At 28.8% G+C, this 22,346-nt stretch overlaps 1 protein-coding gene across 1 annotated transcript in view; it reads left to right on the top strand.

The window, feature by feature from the left end:
- Positions 1-2,047: 2,047 nt before the first annotated feature.
- The window catches only part of LOC123294534 (zinc finger E-box-binding homeobox 1-like), a 104,741-nt gene continuing 84,442 nt past the window's right edge, over positions 2,048-22,346 (top strand). The window contains exon 1 of the mRNA XM_044875597.1: positions 2,048-2,111. Within this exon, the coding sequence (XP_044731532.1) occupies positions 2,048-2,111 (64 nt within the window). The remainder of the gene's footprint in view (positions 2,112-22,346) is intronic.

The following is a 22,346-nucleotide window of genomic DNA, read 5'->3' as shown; positions in this document are numbered from 1 at the left end:
AGTGAAAATAAACAAAAAAAATTCCAATACGTATAGATAGGGGAGAATGTATTACCAACGATCAAAATATGTTACAAGAATCATGCATGTGGCTTTAAAGCTATTTTTTTAAATGTAACAATAGAAGACCATATCCTGATAGTACTTTTAAGTCCTGCACACTGTGTATTATTTTTCGAGAATATTCAATAATAAACAATTATCGATAAAAACTTGTGATCGATGGAACAATATGATAATGTATCATGGATCTTACCCTAGTGTGCCTACGATCACCCTCCTCCCAACGGATTATACCTAAAGTTAATCTCTATAAGACGTCTTTATCTTTACACATGAAAACCAAACAAATTTTTCTTAAAGACATTCATGTCCTAGAGTTCTAAAACATTTTCAACTGGTATTTTATTGATTCGTAGTTGATGGTACTTTTATTTTTCCACTCAACCATCAACGATAATAAAAAAGAGAAAATAGTTGTAAAATTTAGTATGTTCCTAATGTCATGCATCAGTGATACACCACGTTTCTTGATTCAAGGTGCATGATCGACAGTGTTGTTTAAACTTTACCTCCTCAATATATGTATCTTGGTAAACTCAAATTCCGTTTATGCGACGGATAACTGTTGTACATTAAGAGTTGGTTGGACTCTAAATATTTAGCCCATGCCTCCAAAAATGATATTTTTTTTCGGTCTATTTTTTTCTGCGCTATTTTTTCCGGAGTAATTTTCTCCTAGATTCGGTTAATTCTGGTAATCTGCCCCCTAAATCATCGTTTATTAAAATCATTTCTAGCTTGAATAAATCTAACGTTTCTTCTATACTCTCGCGAAAAAGCACGAAGTTGGGCGAGAAACGAAATTATGGAGGTCAAATATGTGGTGCCTGACATCCGACTGTGCAAAAAAGACGGTTTTTTGTACCCGAGTCAAAGAAACACAAAGTCACATTCTCGCGATCATTTGTGCAGTTCAGTGATTTGTGGTTAATGATTCACTTCGGCTTACTTTAACGTGTATAATTGGTGGGGTTACTTCTCGAGACTGTGGATGGGTGGTAAAACACAAAATTCAAAGTTAACTTGTAAATAATAGAATAGTCTTAGCAATATTTTTTTTAATTTTGCAATAAAAATATGATTCTATTTTACTTAAAAACCAAAGCACATGGACAATCATTCTCATGGTTGCTTTCCTTCAAGCAAGGTAACTTTGTATGAGATAACAATATTTTACGGGATAAATAGGTACAATTTTATCCAGGGCACTATGCTTTTCCCTATATAAAAGAAAATTCATCGTGGTTTTCTGAAGGAATCTTGTGCATGTGACGAGTTAAGTGTCAATATGTATGTATTGAATGCGTCGTCATCAGTCGGTTTATAAAAGTATGTGTACCATACGACTTGCTTTTGTTGTAAAGCGAACGTAAGGCGGGAGAATGAATACACATACACTGTTAGAATGAATAAACACTAGGGATATTAAATAGAGATAGAAAAATACAGTGGGAGTGTTTGTGAGACGCCAAGCGTCGGGATATACATTAAGCGTCAGTCGCATGCGGAGCATACAACGTTCAACTTTTATCCCTCAATTGAATACATCAAAAAGTATTATTGTAACGTGTAAATATTTTTATTTTTAACAAGACTAAAAAAAAGTTATGTGAAAATAAAAATAAAAAAAATTTATAAAATGATAAAATATAAAAATAAAATAATTTCTTATGATTTCTTTACAATTTTTCAACAAAACCAGCATTTTTTAATTATGTGAACTTTTGAGTTTTTCTTCGTGGAAATTTTCCTTTTTTTTTGGTTTTGCAACTTTTCTATTTTCTACTCACCATTCACTAAATATTCTTAATGTGTGTTTTAAAACTGTTCTATTTTTTCTTTAAACTATCTGTATGTGGATTAATCTTGTGGCGTTTTCTACACTTCTGGTTAAGTGTAAACTTTAAACTTTCTACACAGTTATCTTGTGCGAATTTATCCTTAAATCTGTGTATTGTTTGGTATGGTAATTTATTCTTCTCATATGGAAACCACATTGTTCAAGCTTAAAGGTCGTCGAAAACAATCGAATCCATTGAAAAATTCTGGTAAGAATGATAAGAAAATATTGTTTGTTTTTTTCTGAGGGTTTTCTTTGTCAATCATAAATCAGGTTACGACGTAGTTTGAATAAATTTACTTCGTATTCAATTATTTCTTTACTTCGCAATATGTAAACTATAAGGAAGACCATTGCGTACCTTTGGGGATTTTATCTTTGGACCATAATTTATAATCGATAATCCTCACTGATTTGTGGAAGACACTAACAGTACTACTTTTTCAAAATTTCCACAACATTTTACCAATTGATTGAGTTTACTATCAACATAATATAACAAAGCATGTTCAAAAAAGCTGTCAATTTCTGTATTTTGTAACTGCAACCACTAAATACAATTTTGGGCAGTACAGTTTCTATATTTTCTAGAACATTTCCCGAATTTTCTCAAATCAAAATGAGTGCATGAAAACATTTGAGACTTATAATGTTTCAAATTTTTTTATGTTATAAATTTTAAAAATTAGACGAGACTTAGGAATCAAATTTTTGTATACCATAGTTTTTGAAATACTGATGCCTAAAGATTTAGAGAAAATCGTTTTTAAAAGAAATAACACACAAATGTCATGCATTTCATCATTTTAAATGCATTTGATATAAAAACGAGTGCCGCTTGTTATAATTATTTTTATAGGAAACTATTTGTCATGCTTTTAACTAATGAATATTAGTTTTCCAAGTTATTCTTAAGAAAATTTGCCTTGTTAAATTATAAAGCAAACCTTTAAAAACGCTTCAATATAGGTTTTATATTTTCAACTCTATAAATATACCGTACAGGTATTAAAAAATTGACCTGCTTATAAAGGGCATTAATGGGAATGTATATACGCGGTTTAAAGATGATCTTGAGGAAACGAAATTTTTTTGGAAATGTCCTTAATTACTGTAAATCATTTTGTTTATAGTATAATCCTAAAAAATTATTATAGTTTTTTCATTAAAATTGAGTCCTTCGTATACCTGTGGGTATATGAATAATTTGGAAGTACCTTTAAACAACTGTGTACATTTTTCAAATCTGTTTGTGATACTAATTTATTATTACAAAATAGAATGATCTCAAGAGGCAATCATCTATTATAAATAATGCTGTATAATGCTTTGAAATTCATAAATATACGATTATGCTGATGAATATTTTAATTTTACAAGCCATTATGTAGTTTCACCTGTCCGTTGTTTTAATCACATTTTGTAAGTTATCCATTTCTCGGTTTCCGATTGAGCTGCAATTTTGAATACTTGTATGTTAATCGGGTAAATAAAAAATTTAATTAAAAATACTTTTTGAGGACATGCTTTTATTGTAATAAATTTAGAAAATAATTTTCTCCATATATAAAAGGCTGTTGTAAAAGCTTGGAGCGTTCTGAATCATCCTTCATATTTTAAATTAAGCGGGTTTAGAAGTATGAGTAAGAAAATTTATTTTCTACTTTTAAGTACAATAAAAGCGTATTCTTTAAAAAAGTATCTTTGATAAAAAAGCTTATATACTTTTAATCCAAAGATACAATCATAATGCGAAATTTCACAGTTTAACAAAATTTATTTTACAAAAGAACAGGTGATAGTTATAGAGAGATGAAAATTTAGAAATGAAGGGCCTATAATATGGATTCAACACGAAATCCTGATTGGCGTGTAATAATTTTCAAAGTTAGTTTTTTTCTAAATGTTCTTAGGTAGACTACCTTCCACAATGAATACTAATATGTAATAGAATTTTTCAAATTTTGTAAAATCTATTGAATGAGATGTTTGATTTCGAGAAGGATCTCTATCTTTCGATTTTTCTTAAAAATACAATACATCGTGAATGTTGTAAATAGCGCAGAAATTATATCTCAAGTTATTGAAAAGTTGTGAATTTTGTATAAGCGTTGTCAATTTGTTGATCTTTGAAAATCAGAAAATATCATGTTAAAAATCTTATATTACTTTAAAATTCCACTTATAACATAAGGATTAATATTTTGGTTTAATAATCCAGCGATAAGGATAAATAATTTTTCTAGATTCTCACAGATTAATAGGAATCTACTGATATTAGGCATTGTAGTTCAGTCAATTTCAATAATAGTCCACTATAATTATAGTCTTCGTAGAGAAAAGACAAAGACGGGAAAGGCCGTTCATAATTTTATAATGAAGGAATTAAAATATTTACAAAAAAAGTAAATAACAAATTTTACCATATTGTAAAAGGTACTTTGATTTTTTAAAACTACAAATGCGTTCCTATATTAGATATTACTTTGAAGTGTTATTTATAAATACGAATTGTATAAAAATATTTCTAAATTTAGATTAATAATAACTATACTTCCGTTTTTTTAACAAATCAAAGAAGTATTGAATAAATAGTATTCATAAGTTTTGAAAGTACAGTAAACATTTTTTACAATGACATTATTTTTTATGACGTAAATATAACGATAAAATATGGAAAATTTGAATTTTATCCAATCGATAACTGTCAATGTTCTCTGTCCGATGTTTGGTTAATGAGGTTCTCCATACAGGTAGTCCGAAATAAATAGAGCCACCTCGAATTTAATTCCATATTTTTATTTTAATATGTAATTCCTTTGGTTGGTAGTTTTGAATTTTCTAAAACCAACCATTTCATATACATAATTAATCAAAATGAAATTAAAAGTTTATGTAAAATCAACCCTCGTCAAATATTTTTTACTCTTATATAAAATAATAATGTTACCTTTAAAAAAAAAATTTGATGTAGAACTTTACAATTTAACTTTTCTCTCAAAAGATATGACAGAAATAAAAAAGTTTCTTATAAATTACATAAAATATTTTCGCTTTTTGTTTAAATGTACGAGTTTCTTTTAAAGTTTTATCTTTATAAAATATTGTTATCCTGTTTCATAAAAATTTTTAATGACAAGGTCAATTAATTTTTCAAAATTTAATGATGGAAAATTTTTTATACTCTTAGAAAATAATAGACACAATTCAGAGAGTTTCATCAATAACATTGCTTCTAATAAATTAGATTATTAATGTTTTTCATTCCATAAAATCTTAGTACAAAAAGGGTGCGCATTGTTTACATTTTATGTTTTTTTAACCTCTGACTAACTGAGTGGAGTGGGGTGTTGTATAAGTTTTACGTGTCTGTGTATCTTTGTATCTGCAGAATCATAGCTCCTAAACGGGTGAACCGATTCTCATTTTTTATTTGTTTGAAAGGTAATTTGATCAAGAGTTTTCTTAGCTATGTTTCAAATGCAAGTTTACGGATCCTTACTTGATAAAATCTAGAAAAGAGGTAATGATCTTCAAGCAACTGATTAAGTTTCTTTGAGCTATGGCTGTGAAAAATCACGATCAAAGTACCTTCAAACAAAATTTTAAAATAAAAATCGGTTCATCCATTTAGTGTCGGGGATTTCTTTAAATTTTTATTTTATTATTCTTCATTGAATTGTGGGTAGTACTAAATATTTAAAAGAAAACTTTCGATGAGAGTTTTCTTTAACATTTCGATTTGATCAATTTTTTTCACCGTTTACTGTTACAAAGATATCCTTAAATTAATTAAGAATTGGATTTACTTTAACTCAATACGTTACGTATATATATACGTTTTTCATATACTGAATACGTTTTTCACTAAAACATACCTCTTAAACCCACACAAATCTTTTGCAAAATATAGGTCAAGTTAGTATAAAAATGAACAAATAACAAATTTGTAGTCTATATTTCAATTTTGGAGTCGAGCTTTAAGGACAGACACAAATCTAAAAAGAAATTGTTTTATTTAGAAATCAAACTGTTAGCAAATACTAATTTTCATAAACAAACAAATGAAAATCGGAAAAGATTGAATTGGACTCTTGCATCAACAAAGGTTCTATATTACAATATTACGTTCTTAAATGAATGGCTTTAAACCCGAATATTTTATGAACTTTATGAAAACTCATTTTTAAGATTTTGATTTAGCCTATTTAATGATCAAAGGAAGATGAAATTTTGAATGAAAAAAAAAAAACAAAAAATAATCGAAATAGGTTCATCCGTTTAGGAGCTACGATGACACGACCATAAACACAGGCATGTTGAACTTATAACATCCCTATTTTTAGTCGGGGGTTAATAAATACGAATTAATCATTTACGGCACTAGGCTGCGCCCTTTTTATGACAACTGTCGTACATGAAATAACGATAACAGACAAAGATCAAATAGGTAGGTTAGGTTAGGTTATATTGGCTGTCCACGAAGGACACACTCAGGCTATAGAGCCCATTGTGATACCATATATGTGTTTTACCACCTTTCCGCTGATAATTGCATTTATCAGCTCCTCAATTTCAGAGGCTGAGTGCAGAGTGCATCTCCTTCATGCATATACCGTGCTCTACACCAACCCATCACAACTAAATATTTAAATTAATTTTGTTGCGATGGCGGGAATCGAACTGAGCTAATAGGGCGACCTATCGAATAGGTATATTGTGTCGATATTTTTATGCGAGATAATACATCTTCAGCTATTTGATACTTTCTACAGTTTCTGGGACAGTCGAGTTCCGGTTACAGACTCCTAACTAAACACAAACTACAATTTCAAAATTTAATAAAACTATTGACCCAATTTTATCCTTATTAAAAAATAAATTGGGAGAGAAAAAAAGAAAATAGAGGTAACTTTTCACAAAACTTTTCCATACTATATTTTTTCATATTATTATTATTACTATTATGATCAAAGAAAATAACTATTTCTCCATCCACATTATATATATATATAATGTATTTTTACAATTTTCTATTCTCCACTTGATCGCACAATAATAAAAATTTGTTCTGTTATTAAATAGAGGAAAAAAAAAGTAGCAAGCAGCAGATCATAAAAGAATAACCAAACGTTATTATTATTTTTCATTCCAATCCACTGAACTCGAATATATTAGTTCTTGTGCATATAACAACCATTGTAATATATTATTATCATTATTATTTACCCAGAGCCACATGGTTATTGTTCGATCGAATTTTCTTTGCTAATAATAATATTATGGTATATAATCTTTCAAATTTTCATACATATTTTTTTTTTCAACTTTTCATTTATCAAAATAATAATTTATTTTTCGGTAAATATTACACCACACACATTGAATCCTAATGGCTTTCTCACACTCTCTATTGATTTGTTTTAATATACAATGTATATACGAAATATATAAAGGCATACTAAGTTTAGTCCCAAGTTTGTAACGCTAAAAATATTGATGCTACGAACCAAATTTTGGTATGGTTGTTCTTAAAATGACTTTATTAAACCATTTCTGGTTGTCCGTCTGTCTGTCCACCTGTCAACACGATAGCTCAAAAACTAAAAGAGATATCAAGCTGAAAGTTTTATAGATTGCTTAAGACGATAAAAGTGAGGTCGAGGTCATAAATGAGCAACATAAACTACTTATTTTAAGTCCCGTCGTCTCTTTACATATTCTACAGTTTACTGTGAAGGATAAAACGCCACTCTTAACACATCATAGTGGGAAACAACGCGATATCTTAGAAAAAGAAAAATTATATTTCTCTAAATAGAAGTTGTATTAGAGCAGTAAATCTGTCAACACTATTACTAATACTTACTCTCATATATTGCTAATCTATGTACAGAGTGTAACAAACAGCAACATTGTTACAGCAAATAGAGTAATTGAACGACGTAGCTGCTTGTACAATTCACGTCAGGATTAGACTAAATATTTGTCAAAAAATAATCTTTGTTTATTGCCTTTTCATAAAAAAAAGCGGTCAATTGCAGCCCTAACTTTTTATTAACATATATCTAGCATTGATTGTAAAGTTACTTTCTGTTGCAAAAACACGAACCGTACAAGTTGGCGTTGAAATCATTAGCTCGTAGATGTTATAATAGTTCTGGAATTCAAATCTTCTTGCTGAAAAAGAGACGAAAAAAGAGAAGAAACAGACTTGTTTAAGAATTAGGTAGCATTGCAAAATTATCAAGGGCTCAAATTTTTCTTTTGTTTCGTTTTAATTAGAAACCAACCATCAATTATGTTTCTTTCCTCGAAAAATATAAGAAAATATTTAAGATTATTGTACATAAGCTCTACATAAATATATTTTTCATGATGTTAGAGCTAAGAAGGTAGATTTTAATTTTGTTTTTCGTGAAAAATGAAAACCCTATACATGCAGCTATTTCGTAAAAAATCCTTTGAATGAAAATTATTTACCAATAACTTGACGTGCATATGATTTGGAACCGAAAATCGACTATAAATCAAAAGGAATCTTATTAAATCTCATATTTTTCGTTAAAGTTTGAAAATGTGAGATAATAGATGACAAGATCTGAAATCAAAATTAAGAGTGATTTATAAACATGAACGATATAAGCAATTAAACAATATTTTCTATCTTATTCTTGCAAAACAATTTTTGATATGTAGTCTATGACAATTTCAGGTTTTGACGTCACCAAGTGACATTTTCCTTTCTTTTTTTTAGTACATTTAAATTCTTCATATTTTCGTAGTTATTGATGTAATCCAAAAATTGATATCACAGAATTAAAATAAATAAATTTAAGTACAAGTAATCTGCTTATCGAATTTCTCAAGTTTCATATTATTATATTACTTATTTTTTTGATATTTTTGGAAAAAAAAATTTAGTAAATATTTCAGAAAAATAATAAATCTTTAATTCTGTACAAAATTTTAAATGTTAAATTATTGTGGTCCGTTCATTTTTATATGTATTTAAACTACACGTTATATATATAATACAGGTACTAAAAGTTATATATATAAATGATCTTTCATCTGTAAATAGTTTTGAAAATTGGCTAAACGAATTTTCCAAGCCAGTTAACTCTTATGCATAACCTCACAACCACACATGATATTGAGGGAATTGTTGTAAAATGGGTTGTAGAGGTATTAGACGGTATGTGTGTATGTAGATAATACGTTTGAGGTAACTACACTACACAGTACTCTATACTACTACATTCGTTCATAATAGTTAAGTTACTAAAATGTAACACCTTTAAATTATTATTTTATACTAGGATGTACCGTACAAATACTATTGAGCTATTACGTAGAGATTTTATACTCTCTTATGTTTGGGTAGATTATGTCTGATTTTTAAAGCCAGAATTGTTCTGCTTGAGTTACTGGCTTAAACAATTTAATGGTATAACAAGCAATGAAATTCTATCTCGATGATTTCATTTATACGAAAGTAATCATAAAATGGACAAATCAAGTATATCAGTCAGTTAGAGCTGGGTAGTTGAATAGGAAATTCTATTGTTCTCTTTACTCTAACGCCACCTGTAATAAGAATAATCCAGTGTTAATTCAAAGTGACCATAATTTGTTGTATTCAGTCAGTGTCGAGTGATATTCGCTTCTTTATTGCTTTATTAAATATTAGGAGATACTCTTGAATGAACTTTAAAAGCAAAGGCTACAGTGTTATTGTCCTTTGTTGACATAGTCATGGGCTTTGATTTTAATGTACTGAATTCTTATTCTTTTTCTAAAATAAAAGTAGCCTAAGTTATTCTTTATCATCCCAGAATAATGGTCAATAGGACATATCTATAAAAATGTTCCTATAGATCCGTCTTAAAGTTAGGTGTTTGATTATCACGCAAGGCACGTTTTTTCATACCTGAGTAACAAACAACCAAACATTCGAAATAAACTTTCACGTTTATAATATTAGTAGAATGAATGCATTTTTGATGACAGCATCACAAATTATGGCGCAAGATTGTAAACATGGAATTATTATTGCGTTTTAGTTCTTGCTGAATGGCAGGTACATTTTTTTGTTTTCTTTGTTGTTCAAAAATCCCCACACCAATGTGACCAGTCCCATCGCATTGAAATAAAATCTTCAATGAGTTGTATCTGTAATATCCAGATGACTTTCTTTAGCCACGGAAACTTTTACCAATATTAATACGCCTTTTAATCACTTCAACTCCGATTAACTTACGAAATGACAAATAAATGATAACTGCTAAACATGGCATCTTAAACAACTGACATTTTGTATTTTTACCCCATTTAGCAGATATACCTACATGCTAAATTATTTCTATTGCAGCAATATCTAAGAAATACAAAAATAGTAGTTGTATTAGCGCAGCAAATAATGTATCTCATTTTTGAATACATTATATTAAGCAGTTTATGGTCACCCAAGACAGGTAAATAAAGAAAATTGCAGCTTGTACAATTTATGTCTTCTTCAGACTCAATATTTGTCAAAAAGAATCTTTGTTTATTGTTTTTTCGTAAATTTAACAGACAATCGCTTCCAATATAAGCTAAAAGCATCCCTAAGCTTTGTTTAAAAAGTTACATTCTGTAACAAAAACGCGAACTAAAACTGTTTAAAATAATCTTTTAAATAATACGGACTCCTTCGTAATATGTGTTTAATATCGAGAACTTTGAAAATTTATTGCAGTTAATTGTGACTGTCATTATGTTTCTACAATTTTTCTTACAGCTTTATGTCTTTGAAACCTACCTCTTTTTACAATTTATTGCAAAGTTTCTTTTAGTCTTATGTCGCTAGAAATAGCTTAAGATCGGATCACGTTAATGCCAAGAGCAATTTCTAATAAGTCTATACTTGAAACAATGTACTATATATATTACACCTTTTTACAAGTAAGCAACCCATAACATCCAAAATGTCAGTTGAAAATACACACATCGAAAATGTGTTTTATATGAAAACTCCAACATGACAAAACTGTGTTTTCTGTAAAACCACGGATTCAAGTATAGTCTTTAGGTATATATACCGTACATATGATATAATAATGGGTATACGAATTATATTCTGTATATTTGGTAAAGAAATAGTTACCATTTTGAAAGTGTGAGTTTGAAAGCACACAGTTTTGAAAAACCACTAAACATGGGTATATTCAGAGATGGTATACATATAGAGATATCCAAATCAGAGCTTTACTTACAACCTATGAAGAGATCTATACGGAAATAAAACGGTTCAAATTCAAATGTTTTCAGAGCTTAATGTGTGTAGAATAACATTTACGATTTTAAAGAAAGTTAGTACAATAAATTTATTTTACACATGGTTGAAATGATGATATTTAAATTATCATTTTCCGGGGATGTGAGTGATTCAAAATTGAGTTTCCTAACTTTAATTTAAAATAAAAAAAACATAAAATGTAACATCATGTTAGTTATATTTCAAACTAGATTGATACCTGCTCGCTTCGCTGGGCTTAAAAGTAAATACTGGTAAAGACTCCCGCGTTTTTTCCTTCACATCCTGTGCTCTTATTTGTCGCTGTTCCATAATACTCGAAATAAGGGTAGGGATGGTTTTACACAGGTAAAATATATGTACAGTTTTTAATTTTTTTTTTTAAATGTAAAATAGTCGTAATTCATTGAGTATATCAGAACAGATGGTCATGAATTGTATTATTACCATTTTTACGTTTACCATTTTTACAGATGGCGCAGGGAAATTGACTTTTTTTTTTTTTAAATATGTTTTTATAAATTTTGCACAATGATGGAAACTGTTCTAGGACGGCTAAATTTACGATAATCTTACTATACACAGGTCTTTCAGAATTTTTATTTCTGTAGAACAGGTGAACAAATAATTAGTTAAACGATTTTTATTGTAAAAATTACGTTTCCAATTAATATTTGACTTTGAAATCGTCATCTAAAACGGCTTCCGTCACGATCCAGGTGTGTATATATCTGACAGTATTTAAAACCAGCAGGCTGCCATTGTTTTGCACTTTTATTTTTTTTTTGATTCTCAGACGGCCAGAAGTTTTATAAAGAAGTTAAGCTTTTCTTTGTTTTTGCTGATGGTATTAGAAGTTGACATGAAAAAGTCGATTTTAGGACAACATAAATTTGGATATTTCTTCCTTTATTGAAATAGTTTAATTGACTTTTTTAACCCAAGGCTAAAAAGAAAGGTGTTATAAGGTTAACCTGCCTGTGTATGTGTGTCAGTCTGTGGTATCGTAGCTTTTAATAATATGAACCAATTTTTGATAGTTTTGGTAGATAATTAAATCGAGAGTGTACTTAGCAATATTTCAAATGGGAGTTTGTGGTTCCGTATCTGAAAGAATTAGGCGCTGATCTTCAAACGGCAGAGAAGATAAAAAATAAAATAGCTAAGAACACTCTAAATAAAATGATTATTCAAAAAAAAAATCAAAATAATCGAAATCGGGGATTTCTTTTAATTTAATTTAATTTTCATACCATATTGTTTACCTTCTTCTTTCAAATAACATAGTATAAGTAACGTAGAATTACCCGTACATGTTATTATAACATTACATGCAAAACAAATAAAAAATCTAAAATTTAATAAAATTAAATATTTCACTTTAATAAATAAATTTTATTTTTCCATCACAACATATAACACCCCCAACATGAGATAATGTTCACTTTGACTGTCAACATATACAAGATTAATAACTATAATGTTATATAGATACCTATATAATATAATATGTGCCCTCTTGTAGAGTAAAACCACCGTTAGATATTCTAGACACATGACATGACTTGGACATCAATTTATCATTTATCACAAGTGAGGCTGTATGGTACGTATGTAGGTGTTTGTTTTAAACAATATTTTGATATTGCATATGTACTGTCTGAAAGAGTCTTGTACCTTGGATCATAATTTATATTTATAAATTTCTTAAATTTAACAAAGAAACAAGTGAAAACAAACAATTGACTGAGTTAATTGTTGAAATACCATGCATAGTCAGTGTTGATTTCTTTATCACATAACACATGTATAGACAGTATGTATAAAATGTATAGACAGTGTTGATGCGCAATCATTTGTTTTTTTGACGTCCGTAAATAACAAAAGATATTCACTTTTAAATAAACACACATACAACATACAAATACTATAAAATTTGCACCTAATTAACGCCCTCGTGGGTAAACAGTGATGTTTACAAAAAAATGTTTCAAACAAAAGTTTTTTATTTTTTTATAAGGAACATTTTTTACATTTAAACTTTTGTTCTATCTCTAACGGTTTGCAAGATGGGTCCTACGGACCCAAGACCCAATTGACCTATGATGCTCATTTACGAACTTGACCTCACTTTTTAGGTCCTGAGTACGCTGTAAAAATTTCAACTCGATATCTTTTTTCGTTTTTGAGTTATCGTGTCCACAGACGGACGGACGGACGGACGGACGGACGGACAACCGGAAATGGACTAATTAGGTGATTTTATGAACAGCTATGACAAAATTTTTTTCCTAGCATCATTATTTTTAAGCGTTACAAACTTGGGACTAAACTTAATATACTATGTATATTTCATATATGCATGGTATAATAGACTTTTCTTATTCACACCATGCCTGAGTTTTATTTCAGTCGTTTTCATGGTAGCGATACAGTACTTTATTAATATAGTTGTATGGATGGATATTTAAGTCTATGGTTTGAATATACGCTACATTGATTACATTGAAAATTAAATACTGTTTTTTTACAAATTTAAATAATTTGTTGTAATGCAGGCGTCGATACTACATAGCACTATTATTAATGCACACTAAATATCTTTGAAAATTCAAATCAAACATGTTCTCTAAAATTTATATCAAACATGTTTTCCCTTGGGAACAGAATTTAAAATGAACAGATGTAAAAACTCTACGAGTTACTCTTGGTGATGCTTTGCCTTCAACTTTCTATTTCTTGCACTCAGGTTACGGCGTATTCTGAACTCTAAACTCGTACTTGGCCGTTGTCTTTTTATTATACAGAATGCTATGTACTTTTTATTAAAAACTTTTGTAAAAGAAAAAAAAGTGAATTCTTCGAGTACGGAACCCTAAGCGTGCACTTGACCGATTTCTTATGAGATAAGCGTGCACTTGACCGATTTCTTAAGAGTGTCATTGGATATCATTTTTTGGAGTATTTATTATAAGTCGTCTCTATTACTCCCCGGTGGTTGAGAACACTAACATTCGACGCATGCGCAATGGCTTAAAAGCGTCGCACAGCCGGCAATCGCTGTCCTCGTCTGACAAATGATGTTACGCGCTAACTCTCTTTCACTCTACCTTAAATATTTATTATCTTTAACAGCCAGTAACCCTTATTTGCAGCCAGATTTAATTAAGCAACTTTATATGATAATTAATAGAAAAAAATTAGCTTCAATTTGACATATAATTAATAAAAACAGGGTAGATATATAAGGGTATAAATTTATCGAAATCATACCTGTTTACACCTGGCTGCAAAGAGGTGCGGCCAGGTGCGCAACGGCAACCGTGATTTTTTAGAATCTTCATATTAATTACCGTGATGTAGACGTTATTTTATTTAAAAAATAAATAAACGAAATTTTTTACCAAAAATCAATTAAAAAGAATTTAATTAAAAATAATGGCGGCCAAATTTTGATAGGCACCCTAGTAAATATATATTCTCTTAACTATAAATAAACATAAATATTTGGTTTTAAACAAAAAGTCGATGAGCACACCAATCTGCAGCGGGATCTCGTACTACAACGCAAATTGTTACGAAGGTACAACACTTTACCCATGAAACGTACTATCATATTGTAAATGTGGTAATTGTGTAAAACCGTCAATTTAAAAGTTTTTAACTTTAAAGTATACCCTAAACACTAATTCATCAATATAATGTCGAATGTTTAGAACAATGTACCTAATATAAAAATGTAGTATTCATGAAAGTTTTCTAAAACCAATTTTATTTTAGAGAGTAAGTGCCAATTGCAAGGATGTTGTACCACTATCATTTCGGCCAAGAGTCAAAACTGGCTAATTTTCTTTCTGGGCTACATCAAAAGGATGTCTTCACGAGAGTAACACTATGTTTACATATAACTACGCTGGAAAGCCTAGTAAAACAAAACGTTTTTGTCTTAAACTTGTTTTTACATGTCAGATAAGGTTTCAGTTACTTGATAGAATCATCAGCCTTTGGATACCAAGTCGTCTCGTGTGTGTCTTCTTAGGTAAAACTACAACATGCATTTACTTGCGCATCCACCATTTTTATAACATTAAGCAAGGTCTAAGCAATGGTTTGACTTATCTAACAGAAAATTCTTTGGAAAATTTATGTAAATTGATTAGATGGAAATTACATGGTAAATTAATCAATTCGTAATTTTAGCCAAAAAAAGAACAATTAAGATTCATCCCGTTTTATATAGAAAATAAATAAATTCAATTGGCATTCAAATTTTTACCGAACGTAAATTTTAAAGTTTCAATTAAATAAACATATATTTTTAATTGCACATATAAACCCCAAAAAGTTTCTAATTGTGTATAGTTTCTAGTTACCAAAATGTAACTTAATTTTAATCAACTTTCCTCACATGTGAAAATGTATTTCTTCTTTTCACACCTGAATTTACACTCTAATACATACATATTACAAATATATGTTACAAAATTTTATGTAACAGGTAAAATAACTTTGTTTTACCAAATGTTACTAAAACTAAAATGTATTATATAAAACTAATTCACTTTACCATATACAGGATGTTTTTTTTTATTGTCTTTTGGTGAAAACAGAATTTCAGACACTAAAATATTTCGACAGAATTTTGAAATCCCAATTAATAGAAATGGTTTTCTTAAAATTGTTTTTACTTAAGACAACCAATTTTGAAGCGTAAAGTCCCAACTTTGTCTCCATCTATCACCTCTACCTAGGGGATAGCAACCCATATTTTATTACCAATTTGCTACCCAAGAATATAGATTATCCGCAAAAGAAAATAAAGCTAATTTTTTAAATAAGTAATATATACTCATAGAATTATTAAAGCACAGTAATTTACTTTTCAAACAGAAACAAATTAACAGAAAAGCTGTCTATATTAATGAAAATTTTGTTAACAAAAATTGAACTTTAATGTAAAACGCAAAACATTCTAGTTTAATCTGTTATTGTGTCTCTTATCACATACAGACTTGAATTAACTCTCTGACTGATCCTGAAAGTTACAGTCGAACTATAGGTAATCTAATAAAAATTCTAAATTCTCGTTTCACGGTGTTTTTGGTCGCAATTTTCTGAAACCGCTTGACCTATTTCCTGATTTTTTTTTTGATAATAGGTCGTTCAGTATTTGTCTACTTATTTTGAATCCACTACTTAACCGATTTTAAAATTTCTTTAGTCTATAGAATGCTACACTATCAGCAAATAACATGAGCTATATTTTATTGTCTAAAAAACTTGGGTCTCGCTCCAAAAAATTTTTAATTAGCCAGCAAACATGTCATTCATTGACTGTTAGGAGACATGAAGTTCGCAGGGCCAGATAATAATTAATAAATATAAAGTAATAATTTGATGAGATGGTGTTTGAACTTAACATTTTTTGGCTTTGTATTATTTTCGGTAAAAACAAAATTTGAATACGAATTTGGGTAACAAATATGAGTAATTAATTCTTCTATGTATTACACTTAGCAAAAATTAGTCATGTTTTTAATATCAGTCCCTTATTCATTCGTTTTGCCAATTTTTAACAAGACGAGATTCAAATGTCAATGCCAAAGGTGGAATACAAAATTTTTGGAATCCATCCAAGAATTGATATTGATTTTATTTAAAATTAACAAATATCTACACTGGGGGTGGATTGACTAAAATTTGTCTTCTCTAAAAACTGGGGTATGTTATCAAAATTTTATGCTATTTAAAACTGGCCATAATCTTTTGTAATAATCTAAACACAGTGTTCTTTTTGGTTATTTCTGTAGAACAAGTGAATATTTTGAACGCTGAGCGTTGTTGAACGTTTTTAAACGATTTATATCGCAAACTATTATTTGACGTTTTGAAACAAGCGAAAATATTTACAGAATTTTAATTTGAACAGTTGCAAACTTAGAAAGTTAATTGAATCATTCTTTATCATCCTTTAAGTTTTCTGTATAGCAAGAGTAATATCTATAAGTAATCAAAAACAAAAACTTTATATTGTACTACATATGTTTTGAACTATGTATTTTCGACTTACATTTCTACACTTGAAAACAATTTATTGTTTATGTGATGAATATATGTAGAAGTAATTTTTTTTTGCGAACAATATCTTAAAAGTGTTTACCGATATTTGAAAGTTGTCGAAAATGTTTAAACATGAAAGGAATTTACTTTATAAACAATTTTATTTTTCCATTTATACCTATATAGAGTGATTTTTAAAAATTATCCATTCTAGTATTTCGAGAATGGAATAATAAATTAAATCTAGTTTTTTTTGTACGGAGATATTTTTTCTCGAAAAACAAGTAACATTTGTTAAATTTTTTAATAAATATTCTTAGAGTTTTTTAACCGAAAAAACATAAAGTAAAATTACAAAAATTGATAATTGAGCGGCAAAGAATACTTGTTTGCTATAAAAAATTTATAGCTCCAATTTAGAAAGAACAAAGTTTTATTTAAAGAACTATATTTTTTCTCTTTTTAAGCGCGTTATCTCTCACTCCGATAGAAATATCTTAATTATAGTTAATGCAATATGTTATAATCATTTGCGTCATCGTTGTATCGTTATTCGTTGTGTGCGTAGTTATGGTAGGGACAATAAAATCGATGCCAGCGCTTCCAGTGAAAAATTTTGGCAATAAAGGACAAATTTGCAATTCTTTACATGTTAATATTATGGAAAATGTCAAATTAAAATTTTTGAAAAACACTAATTAATTATACTTAATGCATTAAAAATTGTGAAAATAAGAAATCAATTTGCACAAATATTATTTTTGTAAATTATCATAATTATTTATTTAAATTAGTGAGACAATAATATTAAATTTTCAATGTAAGTCATAATTGCAATCCATACAATTATATATGCATCCATACAATTCTATAATTAAAGTAGTGTATCGTTACCATGGAAACGCCTCCAAAAAAACTCACGCACGGTGCGAATACGAATAAAAATTAATTTGTACGAAAACCTGTGCTCTTTTCTTGACAAATGTTTTAATCTTCTAAAAACACAACCTTAATTAACATCATAACCACAAAAATAGTAGCTGGATATTTTTTATCTTCCATAAAATACAGAATATTTCTATATTAATAATTTAATTTAGTTACATTGTACAAATAAATATATGGTACACCTGTGCCCATAAATATTTAATAAAATGATCAAATATTACCATCAGGCCAGATGAACACGTACAGACTCAATAATACATTTAATAAAAGACAAACGATCATGGATAAAAGGGCATATATTATAACAATGTGTACGTATTTTTTATAGGGAGTTTGAAAAATCATGACCACGTTTTTATCTAAATTTTGCAAAATTAAAGTATCATAATTTTTCTACGGTTATGGCTCGAGTCATAACTCTGTATTCTCATATAGGACGACTAAGAATAATACATTGGCAAACTTCAGGCATGGAGGCGATGCTTGTCAATTTAAAGAAAATTCAATTTCAGTTTCCTAGTGTTTAGAGTTTTACAGGATGATCATGTCCAATTTAATCGTCCCAGTGAAAATTTGCGATCAGGAAATTATTTTTTGCATTTTTTTCAAATCAAAAATTATAGGAATCTCAATTGGGATAGTCTTTACTATTGAAATATGCTGTAAAAATGAACTCGCCAACCTCGTATTACAAAAAGCCTAACAACCAATTCAAATTTTAAACTTTTAAATTAATTTTGTTTCTAGATATCTACAACACTTGTTCTTTTTCCAATTCAATTTTTCTCTACCAGAGCGCGATTAAAACCCAAAGTTTGATAAAAAAAGTAAGTATATTTTCAAGAAGGTGGATAAAATGGCACTAATAACCAATTCGCAATAATAGCTAGAAAAACGTAATTCGATTTTGTAGACTGTTTATGGAATTTTTCTTGAATCTTAGACAGTAGCGGATTAAGACTGAATGCCGCCCTAGGCCCGGTTTGATATGCCGCCCTCTCAGCCGCTATTTATAAGGAAGATTTTTAACATTTAAACTTTTGTTCTATCTCTAACAGTTACAAGACCCCAATTGATCTATGTTGCTCATTTACGAACTCAAACTCATTTATTACGTCCTGAGCACGCTATAGATTGATATCTCTTTTTGATTTGAGTTATCGTGTTGACAGACGTACAGACAGAGAGACAGATAGACAACCGGAAGTAGATTAATTAGGTAAATTAATGAAGAACTATATAAATAAAAATTGTTTCAGGGTTCTGTACACTGAAAATGAGATTAATTATACTGAAAATACAAAAATTTCACTAAAAATACAAAAAAGGTACATAAGTTCTCAAAATTTTTCAATTCAGCATTCTGTTTTTATTTTTTTAAATAATCCTTAATATTTATCGATCAAACTAATATTGATAAAAGCCAATTGATCTATTAAAAAATTAACATTGCGGCACGTTAAAAAATAACTTCAATCATTAGATTATTAAATAAATTTTATTGAAAAAAATGCCCTTGAAATGGTTTGCTTTTAAAATTTTGACGTTTCGAAAATTTTGCCGCCCCTAAAATTGTGCCGCCCTAGGCCCGGGCCTCACGGGCCTAAGCCTAAATCCAGCACTGATCTTAGAGTAGAGACCTGATTTAGTTTTCAAAGTACGACAAAATTTTCTTCAACATACATCCATTTTTCTTCAATAAACTTTCGTTTGCAGACAACCATAACTGTTTCCTTTTAATAATAGAATTTCTATTATTTGTCTTCAATATTTTTCAATGTCCCTTTATGGAACACCATTAAAGTAATATGGCGTCAAATAGACAATAAAAAGCAGAAAAACTAATAATAAAAATATTATACTATCTCGTCTTATCAGACCGTAATAAACGATAGTTACTTCCGATATAATGTATATAAAAATAGACCGTATATTATTATTATTTTTTTTTCTGAAAACAATAGAACAAAAAAAAAATCTCAAGTTAAGTAAAACGGTAGTAATAAAAAGAAAAATTCTCATTATTTTTACCGAATGAACTGACAATAGTATAGTTACACTCTCACACACGTCACTTAATACGGTTGGCTTGGACTTACGCCTTCATCAACTGCAAACTTACCTTTAAGGCAGCTTTATCAAAGAGTTATATAATCCTTGGTATCAATTGTATACAGGATGCCCGCAATTCAATGTGCATACGTCATGGGCAGATATCTTGGACTACAGGATATTTATTTTAAACTGGAAAAACGGTCATACTAAAACGACGTTTACCAAAATTTTATGTAGTTAAAATAAATAAAATCCTTGCAATTGTATACCTTACCTAATACCTTGCAATTGTATTTATCAATTAATCGTCTTTGTATCCATCTTTTGTAAAAAATTCATATCGATTAGCTGTTTGGTTTAAGGAAATGAACTATCATAGTCAGTGTTTTTACCAAAAAAGAGCCTATTTCTCATAAATCGTACAGCGACTCGATATGATTTTCTCACAAAAGACTTGATTAATTGATAAATAAAATTTTATTTTTAAATTTTAAATTTTTTTTATCATTTTCATTTTATTTCTTTGGATACCGTAACAAGAAAACTATACCAAAGTATTGAAATTATATTTATCAATATTAATCGATTCTCTGTACGGTTCGTGAGAAATTATTACGGTTCATGAGAAACTATCAAAATCAGTGTTATTATTTAAAAAAAAAAAGTTTTCCAGTTTTCCACAATTCTTTATTTTGGTATGATTTTAAAGTTTAAAACTTGAAGAATATTGAAAGTTTTTTTTTATGTTAATGATAACATTTTTAAAACAACTTATCGACCAAATTACCAACTGACTTGAAATTTATAGAAGGCGTATTAAATACTCATATAGTTAACCACACATTTTAGGAGAAAAGAACCAATTCGTTGTGTTCGTGGTCATGGTAGGGACGATAAAATCGATGCCAGCGCTTCCAGTGAAAAATTTTGGCATTAAAGGAGGCTGCTATGACTAATTGGCAATTCTTTACATGTAAATGGTATAGTGAATGTAAAATTAAAATTATTGAAAAAACACTATTTAATTAAACTTAATGCATTAAAATTTATGAAAATAAGAAATCAAATTGAATAAATATTGTTTTTTAAATGTAAATTATCACAATTTTTTATTTAAATTCGTAAGACAATAATATTAAATTTTCAATGTAAGTAATAAATGCAATCCATAAAATTATATATGCATCCATACAATTCTATAATTAAAGTAATGTATCGTTACCATGGAAATGCCTCCAATAAACTCACACTCGGTGCGAATAGACCTTTTCATCGATTTGCTTTTGTTTCGGACAATTGTCAAAAAAGTATTCAAGCTAAGAAAGTTAAATATATTTTATCTTTTTCAAGCAGCGCTTTTTGACAAGTCCGAAACAAAAAAGAATCATTTTGTAAATGAAAAGCCCTATAGATTGATGCTGATTTTTATCTAACTCTCTGGTATATTTCTCACATTTATTTACAAACAAATTTAAAAATAAGTTCGCAGTTTAAATATTCAAACTTGAACAACATTGTACGAAATTGTTTGGAAAAAAAAGTAACTCAAGAAATGTAAATCTTATATTAGCGTTTCAAATTAAGGGCCACCCTGTAAAATATCACGGTTGTGTGAATATAAAAACTGTTACACTTATATCCTTCGTCTATTTATTTCATACATAGTGAATGTGGGAATATTTACGTCCGGTATAAACGATGTTCATTACTTTTTTTCTATGGGTATCTAAAATACCTTACGGCGATAATTCCTTCATTTTTTTTTATCTTTTCTTTTTTATGCCCACGTTTCTCGTTACCTGTATATAGTTTATCACCTATATGTTAAAATATTCTTTTGTTTCAAGTTTTTCTTTTTGTTAAATCTACTCTTTGGCTGATAAATAGTGACTTTATTTATTATATACGTATAGGGGCTTACACAAACATTGAATTGTGCATTCGACGTTGCAAAATTTATACGAAATTTACAAAACTAGATTACGGGTGACGTATACAGTAAGAAATGTATGGCGTTTACAATGCAGGTATTGTATTATTATTAGAGACAGAGACTATAGTATCTATGTTATCTTACGTAAT

The sequence above is a fragment of the Chrysoperla carnea genome, chromosome 1 (assembly GCF_905475395.1).
Source record: "Chrysoperla carnea chromosome 1, inChrCarn1.1, whole genome shotgun sequence".
Classification (NCBI taxonomy): Eukaryota; Metazoa; Arthropoda; class Insecta; order Neuroptera; family Chrysopidae; genus Chrysoperla; species Chrysoperla carnea.
The sequence above is the reverse complement of the archived record's forward strand: the minus strand, read 5'-3'. Positions and strand labels throughout refer to the sequence as shown.